General features: G+C 56.7%; 5 protein-coding genes across 5 annotated transcripts; 2 read left to right on the forward strand and 3 right to left on the reverse strand.

Moving 5' to 3' along the window:
• Window positions 1–4614: 4614 nt before the first annotated feature.
• IE81DRAFT_346811 (hypothetical protein) lies at window positions 4615–7531 on the reverse strand (the record flags this gene model as incomplete). The annotated part of the gene is made up of 6 exons (XM_025516078.1): window positions 4615–5268; window positions 5342–5716; window positions 5785–6516; window positions 6580–6681; window positions 6756–6866; window positions 6959–7531. 6 exons carry the CDS (start codon window positions 7529–7531, stop codon window positions 4615–4617), a joined length of 2547 nt encoding a protein of 848 aa, XP_025370376.1.
• A 3694-nt stretch (window positions 7532–11225) lies between these two features.
• Window positions 11226–14110, forward strand: IE81DRAFT_322719 (putative NADH dehydrogenase, 64 kd subunit, mitochondrial). The gene is made up of 7 exons (XM_025513727.1): window positions 11226–11771; window positions 11859–12308; window positions 12398–12994; window positions 13067–13119; window positions 13196–13617; window positions 13694–13742; window positions 13864–14110. The coding sequence occupies exons 1-7, from the start codon at window positions 11294–11296 to the stop codon at window positions 13900–13902; spliced, it is 2088 nt and encodes a 695-aa protein (XP_025370377.1). The 5' UTR covers window positions 11226–11293; the 3' UTR covers window positions 13903–14110.
• Window positions 13617–15519, reverse strand: IE81DRAFT_322720 (SMAD/FHA domain-containing protein). Its single transcript, XM_025513728.1, has 3 exons — window positions 14748–15519; window positions 14424–14586; window positions 13617–14231 (listed from the first exon to the last, which is right to left on the reverse strand). The coding sequence occupies exons 1-3, from the start codon at window positions 15379–15381 to the stop codon at window positions 14084–14086; spliced, it is 945 nt and encodes a 314-aa protein (XP_025370378.1). The 5' UTR covers window positions 15382–15519; the 3' UTR covers window positions 13617–14083.
• Window positions 15520–16091: 572 nt separating this feature from the next.
• On the forward strand, window positions 16092–18806 carry IE81DRAFT_366020 (hypothetical protein; the record flags this gene model as incomplete). The annotated part of the gene is made up of 2 exons (XM_025516975.1): window positions 16092–16883; window positions 16959–18806. 2 exons carry the CDS (start codon window positions 16092–16094, stop codon window positions 18804–18806), a joined length of 2640 nt encoding a protein of 879 aa, XP_025370379.1.
• Window positions 18807–18893: 87 nt separating this feature from the next.
• On the reverse strand, window positions 18894–21393 carry IE81DRAFT_355642 (chaperonin GroL; the record flags this gene model as incomplete). Its single annotated transcript, XM_025516675.1, has 5 exons — window positions 18894–20541; window positions 20615–20898; window positions 21006–21056; window positions 21159–21274; window positions 21371–21393. The coding sequence occupies 5 exons, from the start codon at window positions 21391–21393 to the stop codon at window positions 19315–19317; spliced, it is 1701 nt and encodes a 566-aa protein (XP_025370380.1). The 3' UTR covers window positions 18894–19314.
• Window positions 21394–22044: the final 651 nt, after the last annotated feature.

The raw sequence follows: 22044 nt of genomic DNA on the forward strand, positions 1-22044 counted from the left end.
TGGACCGCGCGCCTCGCTTCGCAAGGAAGGTCGGAAGCGCGCCTCCATCAGAGCACGCATCCACGTGCACGACTACACATCCGATTACCTTGCTGCTGCGTGCGTCGCGGATCCGGACCGCAGATTTCAAACAGGACTAACATGATCATCCACTAGCACACCATGAGCACAGCGGGGACACGAACGAAGCGCTGCAAGGAAACTGTACAAACGCGGGGGCTCGGGCCAGCGGAACGCGATTCCCGCTATTGCCGTGTGTGCTCGCACTCAAGACTGCGAAATCCCGGCGCGTGAAGCACGTGACGCGTTCAAACCTGCAGCCTTCTTCCTTGTTCGACCTGCTGAGTGAACGCGTCGCGTCGGACATCAATTAACGCGTCATGACACGCGTCATCCGCGCCGACGACGCGTCTTAGCAAACCAAGCCGACCATTCTCCTTCTCGACCCCTCTATCTCGAGACCACGTTCCCTACTCCTACGATGGGTTGGCGTCCAGGGGCAGAGTAGTCCGACCCAAATCTCAACGTGATCAGCACCACGTCGCTACTTGGCCCTCGCGAGGAAGCTCATGCTGCATTCGCATTGCCTATGGGAGACGTGAATCAGCCGGTCTGACCACCTCTCGCAGCGTATTGTGCTTGCGATTGAGATCAGTGCACCATGCCGTACAATATGGCCTGGGTGTGTGAGTGATTGTTTGGGCGTGTGAGGTTTGATTGGAGTCTACGTGTACCTATGCGCATGCTGCCAACGATCTTGAGCGGCAGCAGCGTGACGATGCGGGCCATTTTGACTGTTGTGGTGCCTCGCGTGCGTGTAGCGAGTTTGCAGCAGCAAGCAGCAGCAGCAGCAGCAGCAGCTAGCCGCAAAGAAGTTTCGCCCCGCGCTGCTGCGCTGCGTTGATGCGCGCCCAAAGTTGGTCACAATCACACCTCATGCGCGCGCGCGCGTCGGGCAGGGTACACCTTCACTCACGTCCATCACATCACACTCATCACCCCGGTCCAACATCGCCGAACTCGCCCCTCCGTCTCTTCACGGAACCACCTCTGTGGCTGTCCGATACAACGCCACACATAGAAGATCGCTATCGTGATTGCTCAGGTTGACTCATTCCTCAGACCACTCGCAGCGCGCGCACCTCTCCCACCAACTCGCGGCACTCAGCACGCTGCCTGTGCTGAGCGAGAGCATCCGCGCCGACTTCCCCCAGCGCGCACTGTCTGCTATAAGCTGCTTCCAACATTCGCTTCTACCACTGCCCTCCGCCTCACTTTCGGTTTGCACTGCTGCTTACTCCTTTGGCTACCCGACCATGCGCAGCTACGAGATTGAACAGGTGAGTGCACAGCACTTCGAAGGGCAGCTCTGTCACATCGGACGCACGCCTAGCGCAGTGACCTGATCCACCTTTTCCTACATTGCCATTCACTTAGGCTGCGCATGCGTTCCGCGCTCGGCTGGAGCTGGCCTCGCTGAAAGCGGCGCGAGGTTGGGCTGCACTTAGCGTAGAGGAGCTGGATGGCTCCACGCCCACCACATCGTCCTTCGCGCAGATCTCGGGATCATCGGCGGGAAGCCGCGCATCGTCGAAGGCAGATGAGGAGCTTGATATGAGTGCAAGTGCTGGGACTGGCGCTCGGGATTCAGGACCTGAGAGAGGTGGGAGGGTTGGGCTGGGAATCGGACCTAATGCACCGCATAGTGTCCACATCAACTCACCCTCGCGAGACCAGTCGACTTCTGGCCAATCACAATGTAATCTCGGTGCAAAGGCACCTGCAACGCCCCACGATAACACCCTGACATCGTCTCCCAAGCAGCGCTCCGTCGCATCCACTACTACTGCTGCATCGCCGGACTTGTTCGCCATGGTGCTGGGAGACGCCAACCTCACCATCAATGCGACTAAGCCCGAGTCTCCCTCGACTCCCGCCACGCCTACAAAGTCTTTCCCGGTCAAAGGGACCTCTCGGGCCCTGCACATGCTCGCTTCGTCCCCACAGCTGGGCTCCACTGCAAGGACTGGCGGTACCGGTCGGATTCCACCACACTTTGATCCCCACAACAGCACCGAATCACATCCCCGCACTCCAGCTCACGGCTCTTCTTCCAGACGCCAGACCCTTGCCAGTCCTGCCCTCGATTCTCACAAACGGGCTCCTTCTGGAACAGCACCCAACACGCCAAGTCGCGGTACGCTCCCCAATGGTCATGCAGCCAGCTCTTTAGCCTATGATCTCGGACTGGCACGGGAATCAGGAACACCTAAGCGGACTGCTACTCTCAACAGCGAGGACTTTGGCAACCTCAGCGTTCGTGCCAAGCAGCAAGGTCGCGTTAGCGCCAGAAAGGAGGGATTGGTCAACCAAACCCAGTCAGAGACGGATAGGGTGGCAGCAGTGTTGGCGTCTATGGCAGACAAGAGGGCGGACTCGTCGATGAGCCCACCTAGCAAGCCAAGAGAGATGACGCCCGGCAGAGCTCCATTCGGCGGCTCGGGCGGTGCGATTACTCGAGCAAATGGGTCTTTTGCCGATCCCAACAGCTTCACGCTGCGAGGAAGGACGCCAAGTGGCGATCCACATACACCATCTATGCGGTCCAAGGGCGGCGCTGTCATCGGCAAAAGTCCGAGTGGCCCACACTCGGTCAAACATTCAGAGAGTCCTCGCAGCCGTTACCGCTCGCACGAACACGAAGATGGAGAAACAGCTGCTCAACTGATGCTTTATCTCGCACACTCCCCGAGCCCAGCCCAGGAAGCCAAGTTTAAAGGCGCCACACCGAGCCTTCGGAACGATCTCAGGCCTTCTGCTACCTCGCAAAGACTTGCGCATGCAGTCGTCAATCGGTCGAGCGGAAGCAGCGGAGAGGGCGCGGTCAGAGCTAGGAGCACCATTGGACGAGCTCTATGGTCAGATAGCGAAGACGAGCCCAACTCGGATGGCATGTATGCTAGCGAGCCTTCTTCACAGGAGAGCACTGCCAGCCGTCTGGCACCTGCGGCCCCACTCAGCTTCGACGCTTTGCCTCGCAGCCGAAACGGTATTGACCACATTGCCACTGGTCAGATGGCAGAGGCAGCATTCCAGGATGGTGACAAGCTATCTCAAGGTGTCGGAGGTGCGGATGGTGATCATGACATGAGCGAGCCAGAGCGCCGCTCATCGACCGCGAGCATGTCGACTTCGCCAGACCGGTCTTCGAGCTCTCAGAGAGCGCCCACCACACCACCTCGCGTACTGGAAGCGCCGACCACGCCTGGTGCGCCTGGACCTAAGCGAGCAGTGGACTTGACCAATCCATCCGACTTTTCGTTGCAAGACTTCCTCAACGTTAGCCCTTCGCCCAAGCCTCGGTCCAGGCTGCACTCGGGGCAATTCACGCCATCCAGTACCCAGCTCGAAGGCGGTGTCTGGCTCGATGCTCCCACTTCGAGCTGGAATCTCGGTCACGCGGACGAGGCTGTGCAGGGCGGACCCGATAGCCTTGCTACCATGCTCAACACGCAACTCCAAAACGGAGTACCCTTGCATGCGCATGCTACACCTCCCAGACCCCTTCGGTCGCGCTTCTCCACCCTCGATCACTCTCAAGACGGATTCAGGAGCCTGTTGGACTCGGGCTTCTCGATGAGCGGTGCTGGACACCTGCACAAGAGTCCTCGTCTAAGGGAGATGGGCGAAGAGGAAGATACCCCGTCGAAGAAGAGACGCAGGATCGGACTGTTCCCGTTGAACGAGGAAGCGTCCGAGTGAAGGCGACTCGCTCCATCTACGGCTCATTGCTGCGTCCACGTCCTGCAAATTCTACCATGCTCGGTGTCTGTTCTAAACGTCTTCTTCGCGCTCGAGACTTTCCTCGCGCCTTCGTCACTATCCCCCTCAAAGACTTTTCTCGACTAAGCTCTGTAGCAAGATTTCTCTTACCCCACCGATCGTCTTCTCTCTCTCTCTTCGAAACTTCATCGCGTCATGCCACGTCTAGAGCTCTCTACGAACCCAAATCTGCTCTTTGCTTGCTTTTGCTTCACCTTTCTTTTTTTTTTTTTTGTCCCCTTCTTCCCCTTCTTGTATCGCTTCTTGCTACTCTTGTACCCCTAGATGTGCCGTGCTTTCCTGCGCCGTTTCCCATCGGTGACTCAATACGAGATGTGCCGCTAAGGAAGGATGGTATCGACTGACTGCGTGCTGGGGAATTTCTCTTCTCAACGAGGCATCAGGTAGGTAGAGGATCATGCTGCGGTTCGTGCATGGCCGTGCACTCGCACCGCAATACAAGTCGATGATTCACGCTGGGGAGTATCAGCGAAGACGGTGACAGACATGAATTGATAAAGACGATGGAATCTCGCTATGGCGGGATGCCTCACTAGATGAACAAGACGAGAGAGAGTGTGTCGGTGAGATTGTGAGGAGCGGACGTGTGATTCGGTGAACAGGCGATGTGGAGGGTGAGAGATGGAAGGCTAGTGGAGACTTGAGCATTCGGGTCTTTACGTCGATGAAGATATCTGCAAAAGAGAAATGTAGCGGGGCGCCTGAACTGCGGATACAGCGCCACGCGGAAGGTGCCGGAGAATGGCGGGCCGGACTAGGTAGCAGTCATGCTCAAGTAGCAGCGTAAGCCCACCTCTGACCGCTCGAGACGTGCTTAGCTTCGATGTTTCCAAGCTGACTCTCCACTCCCACATCTTCCTCTCCGATTTCTTCTCCCGTAAGGTCTTCCCAAGCGTGCCAGCTGTCCCTCTTGCCAGGTGCTCGGACGGCGTAGTCCTTGTCGATGAGCTTCCTGCTAAGGTGCAGCAGCTCGCTCGGGTTGCGACCATGGCCCATACCCCAGCGAGATTCCGAAGCTTGTGAAGCACGCCTCTTCTCGCCACCTGCACCGTCCGTGAGGCGCTCCATGGGAATCTCCTTGTCTGACGAAGTGCCCGAGCCGCCGGATGCGATCCGCTGCGAGGTGCTGCTGTAAGAGTCCTGGTGCGCTTTGGAGCGCGCCTCCCGCAAGGCTTCCGCTCGCTCGTGGTCGTACACTCTACCCACTGCGCCGAGCTTGCCAAAGGTCTCGGTGAATACCTGGATGACGAGCAAGGCGGCGTATGTGCCGAGGAAGCCAACGCTAGTCCAGCCTTCGTGCAAAGGAAAGAGAGCGAATGCGATGGCGAGACCAAAGCGCTGGGCGATACGCCACCAGTGGGGAACGAGCGACGAGCCGTAGACGTCGAGCGAGCCATGGAGCAGGCCGAGCAGACCAAAGCAGACCTATTGACGCAGCGCACTACGGATCAGCGACGAACGCGGGGTGGGGGGCCATAGCAACAACGCGAGCACTCACCATGACGGTAGACATTGATCCAGCAAAGAACCACAAGAAGCCCTGCTCGACTTCGTGCTCGCCTACCAGCTTGGCCAGCGCCGAAGCCAGCAAGATCAGAGCAGCGCAAAGAGGGAAGTGCACATGAGTCCAAGAAATGGAGTGCAGCCAATGCCGCCTGAGGGCGTGGACGAAGGTGCGACTGGCATCCGCATCAAAGTAGAGCCAGATGATGCTGAAAGCGATGGTGATTGCAAGAGCGGATCGCCAGAATTTGTCATGTGGTCCAATGTCTCCGCCCGATGCCGTGTATGAGGAGACGATGAGGATCTCTCCGGTGACCAAAATGACGAAGAGTGTCATGCGCTCCATTAGATGCTCGAGCGATAGCGCGGGCTACATGTATGGTGATGAATAGCGTCAGCCAGGAGCTTCGGGTGGATAAAGCAGCAATTTCGACTCACGATGAAGGTCTTCTTGCCGGCGTGTTTGGCCTTGCCGTGCGCCATCTGTAGCGCAGCAGCAACGACATATCGACTGCTGAGTTCTGCTACGACACCGGCGCACGAGAAGCCGAGGATAAGGCGTGGCGAGGTGACGAACATCAGAGGCAAGTAGATGAAGGCGATAAAGACGAGAGAGATGGTGTTGAGCCACATTGCCTTTCTGAAGCGAGGCAGCAGCAGACCGTAGACGAAGAGCAAAGCAAGACGGAAGAGCTTTGCGACGAGGTAGAAGCCGATGGCTGCTTGAAGAGCCTTGTGATAGCCTTCTGCAAACCAGTACTGGGAATTGCCGATCTGTCTCACGACTTCGAGTTCGGGCCCTTCACCACCACCAGCTCGAGCGAGCAAAGTGATGCCGCCACGAACTGCAAAATCGACCACCCGCCTTTCGACTGAGTGCGTCTCGCCTCCATCGCCACCTGCCGAGCCTGGCGCCTCGATGACCACGCCGCTTCCTTCGCTTTGCCCATCATGACTCGCTTCACCGCCAGTGGCTGACTCTCCATGACCAGCTTCGGCTCCGTGATATGGTTCGATCTTGACACCAGTAGCGTTGGCAGCGTAGCCTGACAACAGGATCATGATGAGCAAAATGTAGACTCGCTGCCAGACGTCATCGGTACCACTCGTGTTGATGTATGCTCGCGTGTCGGTCCAGATGCTCCAGGCTGGAAAGAATGCTAGCACGAACTGCGCGATGGAGATCACAAGGTGAGTCTATAAAATCATATGCGGCGCAGGCAGTACGCTCACCTTTAGGACATTGAGACCATTGGCGTGCTCAGCAGCGCCATCAGCGAGCGCATGGCACACGCCAACAAAGACAAGATCGAAGAAAAGCTCGAAGCGAGAGGGCTGAGGTGGAGGTCAGAGTTCCCAAAACCGTCAGCTTCAGAGTAGAACGGGACGCTTCGCAGGCCTGGACGCACCTCACGTTCATCGCACTCGCGATACAGCTGACCATCATAGAGCCACTGGCGGACGAGAGGTCGCTTGAACAAGTGACTCATTCGAATGGGTACCTTTTCATTGATATCGTCCTGCATCGGGAGCAAGGTGTTGCAAAGCGGATCAGCCCCAATGTCAACAGATTGCCTTTGACGCTAATCTTCACTGGCACTGCGCGACTCACAATGTGGTCCTTGGCATCTCCGTCCTTCTTTCCGTGCGCCATGTCAAAGACGGACTGCTTGCTCTGATCCACAGTCATTTGTTGGGCGGGACCATGACGCGCGCCCGAGCCGACCAGGTGCTGCTGACTCGATGCAGCCTCGCCTCCGTATGCAAATTGGGTGTTGTGACTTCCAACGCTGGGTCTGTAACCATGGCTGGTAGCAGCAGAGGCTGGGACTCCACTGTGCTCAGTGTAATGTTGTCCCTCCATCAAAGGACTCTTCTGCGCCTGAGTATCACCTGCTTCTACCGCTTCCTCTTCTTGTTCCTGCATCACTTCGTTCTGAACGGGTAGCTGTGTAGGTCTCCTGAGACCGCCCGACTGCTGTTGCTGTTGAGCCGAGGCACCATGAGAGGATCTGTGCGTGGGAGAGCGGCCAAGGTTGACATGGTGCCATCCACCGCTCGCCCTACGATTGTGACCATCGTCGTCGTAGTTGGGATGATGATGATGAGAGGAGCGATGCGAAGCGTGGTGCCCACCATGACCAGATGCCTCGGCTGGATTCTCCTCGTCCGGCTCTTGGGCCATGGCTCCACCATGAGCCCAGAGTCCATACGACTGATTGGGATCCTCGATGATCGGGCTCTCCGGTTGGGATTCGCCGGTCGCTTGCCGCGTCGGCTGCCTTAAAGTCGATCGTCTTCTGTACGCCGACATGCTGGATGTATGCGTTTACTGCAGATGGTGTGAGGGTGCGGATGATCGCGCGAGACCTGGTCAACAGGCTCGATATGTAGTCTTTGGACGGAATGCTCAAAGAGCTTGTGCGCAGGGTGGATGAGAGCCCCTGACTTCTAGCCAGGAAGATCGATTGTCACCCAGTGGTTGCGGACGAGTTCCGCAGACCGGTGGACAATAGAATGAGTGCAGCGCTGCTTTATCGACGCCAGGTGCTGGGTGTGATTGCACCAGCTGACTATATAAGAGCAGTCTATGCTGAAGAGCGGGCGGAGGGGCGCAAGGAAGCGCTCTCCGACAATTCGAGCTGAATTGTGATCGAGGTTTCGAATACCTGGGGTAGAAGGCGTTATAAAAGTGACGCTTTCCAGCTCTTGTCGCTTGATGATGATTTCGAAGCGTTTGCGTGCGCAAAAGTTGGGTGAGATGACGCAGCCGAACGTGCAACGCCCTGACCGCCGCCGGTGGCTGTTGGCGTAGACAAGCAGGAGGGCGGGCGGCGAACCTGACTCGAGCTTGAGGAGGACGATGGAGCGAAGCGTGTGTGGACAATTGGCTGGCGTGGCTTGGAGGTATGTGGTGGAGTTGAGAGAGGCAATGTGCGCTGATGAGGACAATGAGCTGAGGCTGCTGTGTCACGCGAAGAGCGATGTGCTTGCTGCGTGTTGAGTCGCTGGATATCTGCTGCACAAACTCGTGACTGAAGAAATCCTGAGCATGCACATTCACGCCCTGATCGTCATGAGCGGTCCATGCGTCGCGAGGGGTGTTTGTGGCTGGGGTATATATGTGACTGTGACGTCCTCAGCTGGAGCACCATGCTGCAGACACCTTGCGCGCATGAGAGCAATAAGCTCTTCCTCACTCATGCAAGCCATGGCCCGCGCGTATCTGCATTTAGAAATCATCATACTCGTGAATGTATCAGCTAGCATCGATCGAGGCGAGATTCGTGATTCGTGATTCGCGATCGCAAAAGTGAAGCGCATGAACGAGAAAGCGCATGCACGCGCATCATCCACCCCATGCATGGCAGCAGTCCAACACTCGAACACTCGCGCGATTGTGACTCAAGACTCGGCATTCACATTGGAGCGGTGCGTGCACTGTGAGCGTGTTCGCTCGCTTGGAACACGCGAGGCAGAAACGCAGAGAATTCCTCGCAGGGCCTTTTGGAACACACAGCGCGACTTGGCTGGGTTTGGTGCTGCGTGCATGATTTGACGCCCTTCAGCCCCGCCATCCGCTGCACGCGGTCCCTGATGATGATGGGGGCGCGGCGCGGCGCGGCGCAGCTGTGAGCAATATAGGGCGTGATGCAAACAGCTCACGCGCGCGGTATGCAGCAGCAGCACGCATCATGCAGCAGCTATATAGGAGCGAGCGCGCAGCGCGGTCCCAATTAATAATCTCCTTTCAAATTTCACGTACAATGCGAACCCCCCAGCTAGAGAATCTTTGAATTTTGAATGCGGCGCACGTCCCGCATGGCAGTGCATGGTGCTCCGATACATGCAGTCAAAGTATTCAAGCCCGATTCAAGATTGGGAGGAATAAGCCGCAAAGGGCTACACCAGCACGGTCGTAAAAGTCTTGGGCCAAGCTGGGCGTGCTTAGATCTGCGGTACTGTAGTTAGCGATAAAAGTGGAGTCGAAGGAGAGGATCCGCGGCGTGCAAGATGAAGGACAGACTCTGTCCTGTCCCCCTCATGCCGACATCGAGCAGGCGAGCCTTCGCGACTGCATGCCATCACAGCATCAGAACCAGCAAGCGTTCTTGCGGACTTGCGGGTGCGTCCTGGCGCCCTTCCATTCACGCTCCGCCCATCTTGGAACGTGAGCTAATTCGGCAAATAATACACTTGCGCACATATCGACCTACAAATGCGAGACACAGCGCACAAATTCTTCCGTCACATATCTGCTCAGCAGACGACGTTGAAGGCCTTTGTATAGCCGTAAGCGACCTTTTGTGCTAAACTGCAAGCTGCGCGCGCAGCCCGCACTAGTCCAAGCTTTCTTTCTTCCCGCCTACTCCGCCCGCATTGAAGCTCTTGGCGGTGCGTTATCGCCCTACAGTGCGCACGCAGAGCAAAGGCAAGGCAAAGCAGTCTGCCAGATTTCTTAAGCATACAGAGGTGCGTTCACGATTGGTCATCAATGCGATCACAATCTGCTTGTGGGTGTTGACCTCATGCACAAAGAGCCTGGTCCACAAGGCAGCTAGCTGTGTGTGTGTGTGTGGGCTTCGAGCTCGCGCTGATGTAGCTGATGCTGATTGCTGCATGGATGGATGGGCCTTGGGCGCAAGTTTTCGGCGTCGGGCGCTCCAACGTGACGCGCCACAAGCGCCGCGCGTGGTCGGGCTGGGCTGAGAGCCGAGCTCGGCATGCGCCATGCATGGTGCCGGACGGCGCACGCCCGTAGCCTGAATCACAAGTCACGTGAACTTTGCGATTGTTGGATGGGGACGATGATTCTTCTCGTCTTCGCTTCCAACCTTGCACGCTTGACTCGACTCGGACACCCTCATCTCGGGACTGTGCTCTGTATCGGCTAGAGAAATCCAGATTGGAGCATGTCCGTGTATATTTGTGATTCTCTGAGGCTTGGAGGCCGCAAGTCATGGAGTGCAGGGCACTTGAACTCAAAACTCAAGACTCTCAAGACTCAAATCCTTGATTTGATTCAAGACTCGAATCTTGAATCAAGAATCAAGAATCCGAACTTCAAATTTGCATCATGTGTGGTGGTGGCCACCAGGCGACCGGAATCTCAGGTCTTGATGAGCTCGAGGGCCGTATAGCTGGAACCGTGATGATGAAGAATGCATGTCTCCAAAGAGAGAGAAGCGCACGCCGACACTCATCAACTCTTTAGCACGCTCCTCCGCCCGCCTTTTGCTTCGAAGATCCTGCTTCTGGTTGTTGAACTCGAGGTGCGGCAAGCAGCTAGGTATCAGGACACAGGCCGATCAAGCCGACGCGAAGTGACGCGTGCGCGAAAGGTCACAAGCATGCTGCACCCGCTGGTACGTACAGTCACGAGCCGTGAGTACTTGGTTGCCACGCAGCAGCGATCATGCAGCAGCAGCAGCAGCAGCCGGTCAAGTCACGCGTAGTCGTGAGTGGAGGGTCCAGCGAGCCCAGCAGCGGGCGGGGGCAAGCAAGGCATGCCATGCCGATGCTCGGTCGCAAGGAACGCACGCAGCACGCCCGCGCACCGCCCCGCCGCTGCACCCACGCTGCAATCGAGGGCAAGCCACCGAATGCGAAATTGCGCACGACCCGGCGGAAGGAAGGTCCGGCCGAGCTATAGGCCCTCCCATCAGCTAGACAGTTAAGCGAGCGCTACGTAGCGCTCATGTCGCTCATTTTCACTCCACCACGCTCGCATTCTTCTTTTTCTGCCGAGTATCGCGGGAGGCGCAGGGTGAAGAGATTCGTTAAGGAATCCTTGCCTTTGTTGGTGACTTGGATCGATCTGGAGGTGCGTGCTCATTCTCCGCACCAAACGCCTGCGACGCTTCACAAGGAAGGAGCGTCACACTTCACGCCCATCCCTCACCCAATTCTTCAGCTTCATCTGCTATTCTCATCGCCTACGCGCAAGATGCTTCCCAGCAATTGTGCCCTCGCTGGGCCTCGGACATTGGTCTCCACCCTATCAAGACCGGCGAGATTTGCCCTTCCCACTCGCTCGCCTTTGCCCGCTGCCAGACTCCTCGTTCGATGCCGCTCACCCTCCACCATCCGCCTGGCATCCACAGAAGTGCCGGGAGCATCCACACCCAAAAGCAATACCAAGCGATCTTTTCCCGTCCGAGCATTCAGGTTCACAGTCTTTACAGCGGGCAGCGTGGTGTTCGGCCTGACCACCGTGCTGGGAGTCATCTTGGCTCATGATGCGCTGACATACAGAGAGAGTCATCTGGATGGTGTACCGACCAGTCCACTGGCGCTCCATCCCTTGCCTGGTGGACCGAAAGGACTGCCCGTCGTCTCGCACTGGGTCGAGGGAGAGGAGGACGAGCGAGCGAAGCGCATCTCCCAGAAGGAGAGGCTGGTCGTTGTTGGCGGAGGCTGGGGAGGTGAGTGGCCGTGGGACGTGGAGGACCACTGCGCATGATATCTGCGTCGATCATCTAACGCCTCATTGCCTCTTGTGGGACTTGCAGCTGTGTCGCTGCTCAGCACGCTGGATCCAGAAAAGTATCAAGTGACGGTGGTCGCACCGTCCAATTTCTACCTCTTCACTCCGCTGCTGCCTTCAGCTACAGTCGGCACAGTCGAGCCGAGATCTCTGGTAGAGCCTCTCAGAAAGGTCATTGCTCGTCACCATGGTCATTACGTTCAGGGAAGGGCAGTGGATGCGGTGATGGGCGAGGCTATGCCTGCAGACAGGGGCGGCTCAGACAGATTGCTGGAGGTGGAAGTCATCAACGATCACACTGCGCTCGAGGGACCGGGAGAGCAAGGCGCGGGTGGAAAGAGGGTGTACATACCCTATGACAGGCTTGTAGTGGCGGTGGGTAGCGTCACAAACACGCACGGCGTGCCTGGTTTGGAACACTGCTTCCACCTCAAGACTGTGCAAGACGCCAGGCGCATCCGTAGCCACATCATGGGTGAGTTGGCTGTGCCTCGGAGAGCAGTGCATCAATGGAGCATTCTATATCCTCTCAATCAAAACGACCTCAATATTTTTGCATTGCAGACAATCTCGAGATCGCGAGTCTGCCCACGACGACACAGGAAGAGCGCGATCGCCTGCTCAGCTTCGTCATTTCGGGTGGTGGGCCAACTGGAGTCGAGACAGCTGCAGAGATCTACGACATGCTGAACGAGGATGTGTTGGACTACTTTCCCAAACTCTTGCGGGCTTCAGCCAAGGTGCACTTGATCCAAAGTCGAGAGCACATTCTGAACACCTACTCCGAAGCTATCTCTCAATTTGCAGAGAAGAAGTTTGCGAGGGATGAAGTCGACATCATCACTTCTGCGCGCGTCAAGAGGGTGGAGAAGGACAAGGTCGTGTACACCAAGAAGGACCCCGAGACTGGGAAAGTCACCGAGTACGAAGTGCCCTCCGGATTCACGCTGTGGAGCACTGGCATTGCCATGTCCCCCTTCACCAAGCGATTGACGGAATTGCTACCGAACCAAAGCCACCTGAAGGCTCTGCAGATAGACAGCCATCTTAGAGTCAAGGGCGCGCCGCTCGGTTCGGTGTATGCGCTTGGAGACGCGAGCACCATTGACACTAGGCTCATCGACTATCTCTACGAGTTCGTCGACAAATGCGACACGGATCGTAAGTGTCGCAATGTACAGCATGCGGTGGTCGGTAGCAGGTTCAGCTGACCATCGACTCCTCTGTTGCTAGACGACGGCAAGCTCACCATGCCCGAATTCCAGGCGCTTGCGAACGAAGTTGGTGTGAGTACGCACTGATCGCACACTCAAGCTGGCTAGCGCACGCTTATCCACGCTTTGCCGCTCGAATACCGCTCAGCGCAAATTCCCGATTGCGTCCAAGCACTTTCAAAAGCTTCAGGACATGTTTGAGAAGTACGATGTGGACCACGATGGAAAGCTGAACCTCAACGAGATTGCGAGCATGTTCTTGGAGACGCAAAACAAGATGACGGCGCTGCCCGCCACTGCTCAGGTCGCCTCTCAGCAAGGAGCGTATCTAGCACGGAAGCTGAACAAGTTGGCGAGGAAGCGAGATGCTGGAGAGGATATGAATCCTCACGATGCGGAAGACGTGTTCGATGTCGACGAAACTTATTACAAGCCCTTCAAGTACACCAACCTTGGAAGCTTGGCCTATGTGGGCAACGCGGCAGCTTTCGATCTGCCCCTGCCCGAACCCTTGGGAAGCCTTGCTGGTGGTCTCCTCGCCATGTACGCTTGGCGCAGCTTCTACCTCTCGTGAGTGCGAAAGTTGCACAGTGCGGCTGGCTGTGTTGGGCTTCCTGACCGACATTCCGCTGCGATGATCCAACAGAGAGCAAGTGAGCACCAGAACACGCCTGCTGCTTCTGATGGACTACGTTGTGAGTTTTGATCCCGAGCGTGCAGTCTCGACTCGAGAATCTTGGTGTATGCGCTCCCGTGTGCGCTCCCCATACGATTTGCTGACATCTGATGCATCCGACTTGCTCGTACTTCCAAAAGCGACGCGGTCTTTACGGAAGAGATCTGTCTCGTCTCTAGATGCTTCTTCCGTCCGAACACTTTATGCACGTCCGCTCGTCTCCAAAGCGCTCATGGCATTCGAATTCCCATTTGCGGTGGATGTAAATTACGTAGAAATTACACGCAGTGGTCCACAGAACTCGCGTATTTCTGTGGATCGAGATTGCAGTGATGACCTCAGTCTCGTCCTCGAGCCTCCTCACTCCTCGCAAAGCAGCGTCCACTCCCTCTCGCTCGCTCCGAACTTGATCGTGTCGCCCGAAAGGAGCTCGTAGTATCTGGCAGGCTGCAACTCTGTCCCATTGAGCGTCGTTCCGTTTGCTGATTCCAAGTCGAGCAGAAAGGGGCTGGATTGGGCAAACAAGCGAATGTGCGCGTCAGCGTTCGTTCGTATGCTGTGACACACCGCTTTGTGCAGGCTTTGCGAGAACTTGGCACGCGTAACCTCCCCTTTGCGGGACTTCCTTGCGCCCCGTCCCGATGCCAAACCCCAGACCTGGCGCGGACCTGAGTCGATCAAAGATAGACGAAATGCTCACTTGATGTTCTTGCTCTCGTCTCCGAATTCGTTGCGCTTGATGACGAGCCTGTACTGCAGCACTGCGTGCTGCTTGGAGACGCTGGGGTGCTCCACTGGTATGTCTGCTACGGCTCGATCTCTGCCTAGTAGGTAGACGGACTGACGAGAGATGTGGAGAAGATCTGGGATGAGGATGACGGGAGCGGACAACGACGATTGTGGTGTGAGCACGGGCAGCCAAACATGTGCGCATGTGTTCTAGCACACCGATTTGTCCTCGTGCAGCTACTCTCAGCTTGAGCATTCCTCATTTGTGTACTGTGCAGCCGCGGTGCAGACTCACCAATCTCCTTGCCATCCTTGTAGACGTAGCACCTCCACTTTTTCTTCGGTTTCCTAGCCTCGGGAGGTTCGTGGTACTTGAGAGCCACGCCATTCACATTGTTACTGGCTGCAGCCAACAATCCGGAGCTTTCAAAGTTGGGCTGCGAGTCCTTGTCCTTGTCAATGTGACTGTCTCCAGCGCTGCTAACTGCCTGGCCCTGCGCATTTCGCGAATCGTACGCTCGTCGTTCGCGCGCTCGGTCTCGCTCCCAGTAGCCAGGCGAGCGAGAGCGGGACCGAGAGCGAGGAGGAGGTCGCGCTCTGCTTTCTCTATAGCTGGATGAAGGACCGCTTCGAAAAGCTTCTTCTCCTTCTCGATCTCGATCGGAACGTCTGCTCCTGCCATCGCCGTGACCCTCTGGCTGTCTGCTGGTGGATCCTTCGCCGGTGTCCCATCTGCTCTCTTTTCCCCTCCCGTGCGCATCTCTGCTCCTCCCATTCGCGCGATCCGTATGTTGACCGCTCTGCACAGGTACGGTGTGGCGATCCTGACCTCGCTCATGCCTGCGAGAAGGGCTCTGACGCAAAGGTCTGTATGCTTCTTCTTCCTCCCATCGAGACTTGCGCCTGGCTTGGTCGCGGGAGAAGGACATGCTCAAAGGTCTGATGGAGAAGGAACAATGTGAAACGGGTTTGATCGACTTGTCTGGAAAGATGTACCGCGATGTTGAGCGCAGCTGCCGAGAAGCCCCTGTCGTGGGTAGATTGGGTCTGTGTGACCTTGATGTGCGCGAGAGCGGGACAAGAAGCTTCCTTTCGAGGTTTGCAGCTTCGGTCGCCAAGCCGATCATCCACCCAAGGTAGAACGCACGCGGTGCAGCACGTGATCATGGTTAGGTGTGCACAGCGCGTGAGCTGCGCGACGCGTAAATCGCGAATGTGAATGCGAATGGCGTGAAATCAGCAGGAATGCGCAGACTTGACCGCGTTCTCCATGCGTGCATACACGCTGCCTTTTGCAACGCAGAAGAGCAGCGCCACACGCCTTTGGACAAGATCACCCTCATCCCGCACACCACACTCGGACCGTCGCTCTCCTCCTCGAGCTTCTGGCACTCTCGCTGTTTCATTGGCTGATCTCCGACTCGCCCTCAGCTCCTCTTGACCGCCCGCTCAGTCGGATCGTCTCCGTTCCTTAGCGGCGACGCTCCACCTGACCAACTCACACCTCGCTCTTCCGCTGTGGTTCTTGCCTGCAGACACTCCCATCGTCCCTGCTGCGCCACAATGTCTGTAGCTCTGGCACCAAACATCTCACATCTGGACATCTAGCTCACTCACGCCAGGCGCTCGACTATAAGCCATGGTCGAAGATAGGATGCTTGCTCCGCGCACCCCAGGAGCGTTTCCAAGCGCGCCCATCAGCATGCAGTCGCCCGCATCTTTCTTTGGGAATAGCATGATGGAGCTGGCAGCTATGCCCAGTCTCGCCTCTTCGTCCTCCGCTGCTGCTGTGAGCCCCAGACCGGATCGATCCATGCCACCTCCAAACAGCGTCAGCAGTCGTAGAGCAACCCCTTCGAATTCTAACAAGGGCACGCCCGAATGGAGGGGCGATGACCTTCAAAAACTGCGCAATATGGCCTCGGGCGCTTCGGTCACTTCTGTGGAGGGCGATGAAGACGATGATGACGACGAAGATGAAGATGAAGAGGAGGAGGAAGAGGAGGAGGATGAAGGCGAGGAGGGGGACGAAGGAGAGCCAATGCCAGAAGGGGTCAATACGGGAGGGCCCATGTCCTCGCCTGTTGATGAAGAGGCAGGAAGCGAAGGGGAGGCTGAAGATGTGCCAGAAGTGATGACCTACCTGGACGATCCCAATTTCTTGCAGAGTCTCTTGCAACCTACGCCCATGGATGATGGATCTGGTCTGACCCCAGGCGGAACACATGCAGCGCCCACACCCGGTGCGCAAGCTATCGACAAGGCTATAGCTGTGATTTCCAATGTGATGGGTGCACTCACCTCCACTGCGGCATCGGAGGAAGCTCAAGCGGAGAATGAGGTGCAATCTAGGAAACGCACACGTCGCACCACTGCCGGTCACTCTTCCGATCCTAATCAGACTCAAGAGGCCATTCCTGCCTACTTGCAGGTGAGTAGCACCTCTCTCGTCGGACTGGACCATCAAGCGTAGTGTTCTGATCTTTCGTGCTGGTTTCGCTTGCAGCCGATCGTCTTGGAGCAAATGAAGGTGGTGGCCAACCTCACAGGTCAACCCATGTCTGCTAGTGGTGACATTCGGTGGCAAGATGCTGTCAATGTCCTCAACACCTTGCTCGACTTGTGCGGAAAGAGGGGCCAAACTACCGGGTCTGCGCTCGGAAACCGCGCAAGCGTGACGTCTTCTTCCGCCGCACCGTGGCAAGCTTCAATGCCCGGCCCTTTGGGATGTGTGCAATGGTCCAGCAACCAGGGCATGGGCCCTTCTTTGGCAGGTACATCGAGTAACGCGACTCAATTTCAGGAGCACACTGCATTCGATCCCACATTCTCATTCTTGGATGTACCCTATGGCGACGAGGATGACCCTATGGACCCAGATTGGAGCGCTGCCGTGCATGAGTATGTCTCCAAGAATATTCCTAGTACCTCTGCGGCGCGAAGCACATCCCTGTCCAGGCCTCTGACCCCATCTCAGCTGCAGAATCAGGCCACGCCATTTCCTATTTCGCACGATGCCACTGCGCAGTCGCAAAAGGACCATTATGCTCTGGAGGCCCGCACAATGTACACTCCAGCTAGCGGCCACAGTGCGACGCCTCGCAGTAATCATGCTCCGGCTCCTCAAGAAGGCAACCCAGCCGCAGGCATGTCTACTGCTGCCCAGAATACGCACTCTTTGCCGCGAGATCTTCAGCGTGTGGTCGATGGGTCAGCAAATATGAACATGCTTGGATGTATGCAACCAGATCGATCTGATCAAGCTGGACGCGAGAACGGGGCTACGGAGACCGCAGCATCGGTCTTGAACATCGCCACTGATTTTACACAACGGCCGAAAGCCGGCCTCCGGCCGCGCGTCGTGGAGAGAAGCGCATCTCCCGAAACGAGCAGGAAAGGCAAAGCTCGCGAAACGACTTCCGAGTCGCAAGACTTTCCTGTGCTCATGGACGAGGAGGAGCTCACAATTGCTCTCAGGGCTAGAGAAGCGGAGAGAAAGAGGCTGGGAAGAGAGCGCGCCAGAGCACGATTACAAGCAGAAGCGCCAGAGTCCCAGGTGCAAGTTCGAGGGAGACCTGCATTGTCTCCTGAGATCAAGCAAGCTAGGAAGAGGGAGCGGAACAGATTGCAGGCGCAGAGAAGGAGAGAAAAGGCACAAGAGGACGAAAGGAGGCTGTTGCGCATAGCCAGAGGAGAGGTGGACATGCCTAATTTGGGCACGAGGGACGATGTGGCGGAGTTGAGAGCGGAGAACAGGATGTTGAGGGCGGAGATGGAGAGGCTTCGAGAAGAGAATGCTAGACTCAGAGCGGATCTGGTCGCGAATCAAGCGCCGCCAACTCGATTTGCGGAAAGTGCGAGGAGCCGCTGGACCGACTATGAGCGTTCTAGGGTGCCTGCTCGTCGAGCACCACCGCAGCACGACTGGCAGAGAGACGTGCGAAGCAGGTCGGGCTACGCTTACAATGACGCGTACGACCGACGAGACGCGCGAGAGGATTCGTACTATGCACCAGGAGCTTATGATGATGAGGCGGATGATGGACGGAGCTTCTACGATGAAGAGGATGAGGACGAAGAGCAGGAGGAGGAGGATGAAGAAGGAGAAGAAGAAGAAGAAGGAGAAGGAGGAGAGAGAGGGGAGAGATATCTGCATGGTGATGCTTCTTCGCTTGTTGCAAGGGCTCATCACGCCGATCAGCTCTTCTTGGACGATCGATCGCGCTTACGACCACCGAGACCATCCAATGGCTATCGTGCTAAAGTGACCGCTGGCGAACTTCGTTCGGCAGGCCGACAAGTCGGCTCTTCTAGGAGAGCACCACCGGCCAAGCGTCTCAGGAGAGCTGCCTAGTTCGCGCCTGCTTTTCCAACTCCGACGCACACCTTTCCCATCTCCGTCACTCTCCTCTTGCCCTTCCCCCTCCCAACCCGGAATTTGGTGTTTGCTACACGTCGCAATTTCGTCTACCCCTTCTCCACAATGCGTCACCCATACCTACTGTAGCATCCACGAACCCTTGTCTCAATCATACCCTTTGAGCCCTTGTGACTAGTATGCGTCGATGAGTCGATGTTGACTGCCTTTGGTCGTTCGTCTGCTCACGCGGCACACAACTCGCATGGTCTGACAGCGACGGGTGCTTCGCATGGGTGACAAGATCGTATTTATAGCTCAAGAATTTTGGCCTTTTTTGTTTCGTGAGTGAGTGGTGGAAGGCAGATCTGCAGCGTCGATTCCAAAACTTCAAATCGTACAAGACTGCAATGCGAAAGAGGATGCTAGAGCAGAGCATCTAGGCTTCGAGGGTGGAAAAGCGCAGTGTGGGAGGCTTTCTGCATAGCAACCGCATACAGCCCATCTACATCATACCGCCCATTCCTCCCATACCGCCCATGCCTCCCATTCCAGGCATACCGCCACCGGCTGCACTTTCCTTCTGTGGCGCCTCGACGATGGCGCATTCGGAGGTGAAGAGCAGACTAGACACACCAGCAGCATCCTGCAAAGCCGTTCGGACCACCTTGAGAGGATCCAAGATGCCAGCAGCGATCATATCCTTGTACTCTCCCACGCTGGCATCGTATCCGTACGAAAAGTCTCCAGGGCTCTCCAACAGACGTCCAACGACCACCGATCCTTCTTCGCCCGCATTCTCCACGATCTGTCGAGTGGGACGCGTGAGAGCTGCTCGGATGATGGATACGCCCAATTGCTGGTCAAAGTTGGCCGGCTTGAGTGCTTCGAGAGCTGCCGTTGCTTTCAAAAGTGCGATGCCTCCGCCCGGAACGATGCCCTCTTCGACAGCCGCACGAGTAGCGTTGAGCGCGTCGTCGTACCGATCCTTCTTCTCTCCCACCTCGACCTCTGAGCTTCCTCCAACCTTGATTACGGCCACACCTCCGCTCAGCTTGGCAAGTCTCTCTTGCAACTTGGTTCGGTCATACTCTCCAGTAGAAGGGTCATTGATGGCCGATCGGATCTGCTCGCAGCGAGCCTCGATCTGCTGCTTGTTGCCCTCACCATTCAAGAAGATGGTGTCTTCCTTGGTTACGGTCACACTACCAGTGCTGCCGAGCATATCGATGCTGGACCTGTCCAGCTTCGTCTCCAGTTCGTCAGAGAAGACTTGACCACCTGTGAGGATGCTAAGGTCGCCCAGAATGCTCTTTCTGTTGTCACCGAATCCTGGCGCCTTGACAGCGCAGACTTGCAGCTGGCCACGGAGCTTGTTGAGAATGCATGCGGCAAGAGCCTCGCCATCAATGTCCTCTGCGATGATCAAGAGTGGCCTTCTCGCTTGCGCGGCAGCTTCGAGCGAAGGAAGAATGTCTTGGAGAAGGCTAATCTTCTTCTCCGAAAGCAAGACGAGCGGCCTGTCAAATTCGGTCTTTTGCGTCTTGACGTCGGTGATGAAGTAAGGGCTGATGTAGCCTCGGTCGAAGCGCATACCCTCTGTGATTTCGATTTCATCCTCCAGAGTCTTTCCTTCGCGGACAGTGATGACGCCCTCCTTGCCCACCTTCTCCATCGCAGTGGCCAAGAGTTGCCCGACGTGGCGGTCTCCGTTCGCCGAGATGGTAGCGACCTGCAGGATCGATGTGGGTCGAGTAAGCTGACTGACCTGGAAGAATCTCGAGAGACTCATCTCGCCTGCTTACCTGCGCGATCTCCTCGCTAGTGGTCACAGCGCGCTTGTTCGCTTCAAGGTGAGCAATGACGGCCTCCACGGCGGCCTGCGTGCCTCTTCTGAGGTCCATGGGGTTGCATCCGGCAGCAACATTCTTGACACCTTCAGCATAGATGGCACGAGCAAGCACAGTGGCAGTCGTCGTTCCATCTCCCGCAAGCTCGTTTGTCTTTTCTGCGACGTCCAGCACGAGACGAGCACCCAAGTTCTCGAACTTGTCCTCTAGGGAGATGGCCTTGGCAACCGTGACACCATCTGAGCGAGGAGCAAGCAGCAGAGCAGGTGAAACGGAGTTTCAGTGGGCCGCCGGGGAGAAGGTGTACGAGGCCACTTGATCGGAGCGCCGCGTCCGTCGTACTCACCCTTTGTGATCTTGGGACCACCGAAGGCCTGCTCGATGATGACGTTACGGCCTGTGACATGACGGGGGTTGGAATCAGCAACGCTTCTCTCCGCACCGCCTACCACGCTGCCAAGCTTTGCAGCTCATGGATGCGATTGTGCTGACCACTCACCCTTGGGACCGAGGGTGACGCTGACGGCGTTGGCGAGCAAGTTGACACCCTTGAGCATCGAAGCTCTCGTCTCGTTCGAGAATCTGACCTCTTTGTGCTGAGCGGCAGAAGAGGTGCTAAAGTTTGCATTGATGCCGTTGGAGGCTGAAACGGAGCCCGCCACGCCTCGAGGAAGCAGCTTGCTACCTCGTACGGCGTTGCGTGTCAAAGACGCGTTAACACTGAGCAGCGACATGTTTGCAGCAGAGCGTGGGCGAGTGAATGCGATTAGGACACTCGAATTTGTTTGGTGGATGTGGTGGCGATACGGGAGCGCTTGCGAGTGCGAAAGAAACAGCTTCCCAATCGACTCTCTCCGCCTCGTCAGCATCCTCCGCGCTGACTCGTGACTGACTGATTCAATTATTGATGCTCGACAAAGTCAAAAAATTGGCCCAGGCCCGCCTGCGCCAAAGTCAAAACTATGTATAGTCGAGTCTCCACATCGTGCAGATTTGTTTTAATACGTTCGATCGCAGTTGTATTGATCAATTTCAAGCTTCTGAGTCAACTTCTTCCGCCTTGCTCGAAGCGCTTAGAAGCTTCCAGCCGCGCGCGCGTGTGCCTGTCTGCGCGCCCGCGCGCTTGCAAAGCTGCTTATTGTGGCTTGGCATTTTTTCTCTATCGGCCGAAAGAAATGCAGAAATGCAGATGGCGTGCAAGCATCCGCGCCACGCGATAGAAGCCGCACTTGCCCATCAAGAGCATGCGCAAGCCTGGTCTCAGATGCACCGCATTCACCCTGACCTTTACTCATCCTACAAGGTAGGAAACAAGCACCTCTTCACCTTTCACCACCCCTAACCAGCCCGCTCTGGACTTGCCACTCGTATTTTGAGCTCCGCAA

Source organism: Ceraceosorus guamensis (genome assembly GCF_003144195.1).
Source record: "Ceraceosorus guamensis strain MCA 4658 unplaced genomic scaffold IE81scaffold_22, whole genome shotgun sequence".
NCBI classification, from domain to species: domain Eukaryota; kingdom Fungi; phylum Basidiomycota; class Exobasidiomycetes; order Ceraceosorales; family Ceraceosoraceae; genus Ceraceosorus; species Ceraceosorus guamensis.

Bases quoted from the DNA above. Each gene is read 5' to 3' on its own strand.
- IE81DRAFT_322720 (XM_025513728.1), bottom strand. From the start codon at position 15,381: ATGTCCTTCTCCCGCGACCAAGCCAGGCGCAAGTCTCGATGGGAGGAA. The intron at 14,587-14,747 runs GTGAGTCTGCAC...TCCTCATCCCAG, and splicing joins CAAGGATGGCAAGGAGATTG to ATCTTCTCCACATCTCTCGT. The intron at 14,232-14,423 runs GTGAGCATTTCG...TGCCCAATCCAG, and splicing joins GACGAGAGCAAGAACATCAA to CCCCTTTCTGCTCGACTTGG.
- IE81DRAFT_322719 (XM_025513727.1), top strand. From the start codon at position 11,294: ATGCTTCCCAGCAATTGTGCCCTCGCTGGGCCTCGGACATTGGTCTCC. The intron at 13,120-13,195 runs GTGAGTACGCAC...AATACCGCTCAG, and splicing joins CGCTTGCGAACGAAGTTGGT to CGCAAATTCCCGATTGCGTC. The intron at 13,618-13,693 runs GTGAGTGCGAAA...ATGATCCAACAG, and splicing joins TGGCGCAGCTTCTACCTCTC to AGAGCAAGTGAGCACCAGAA.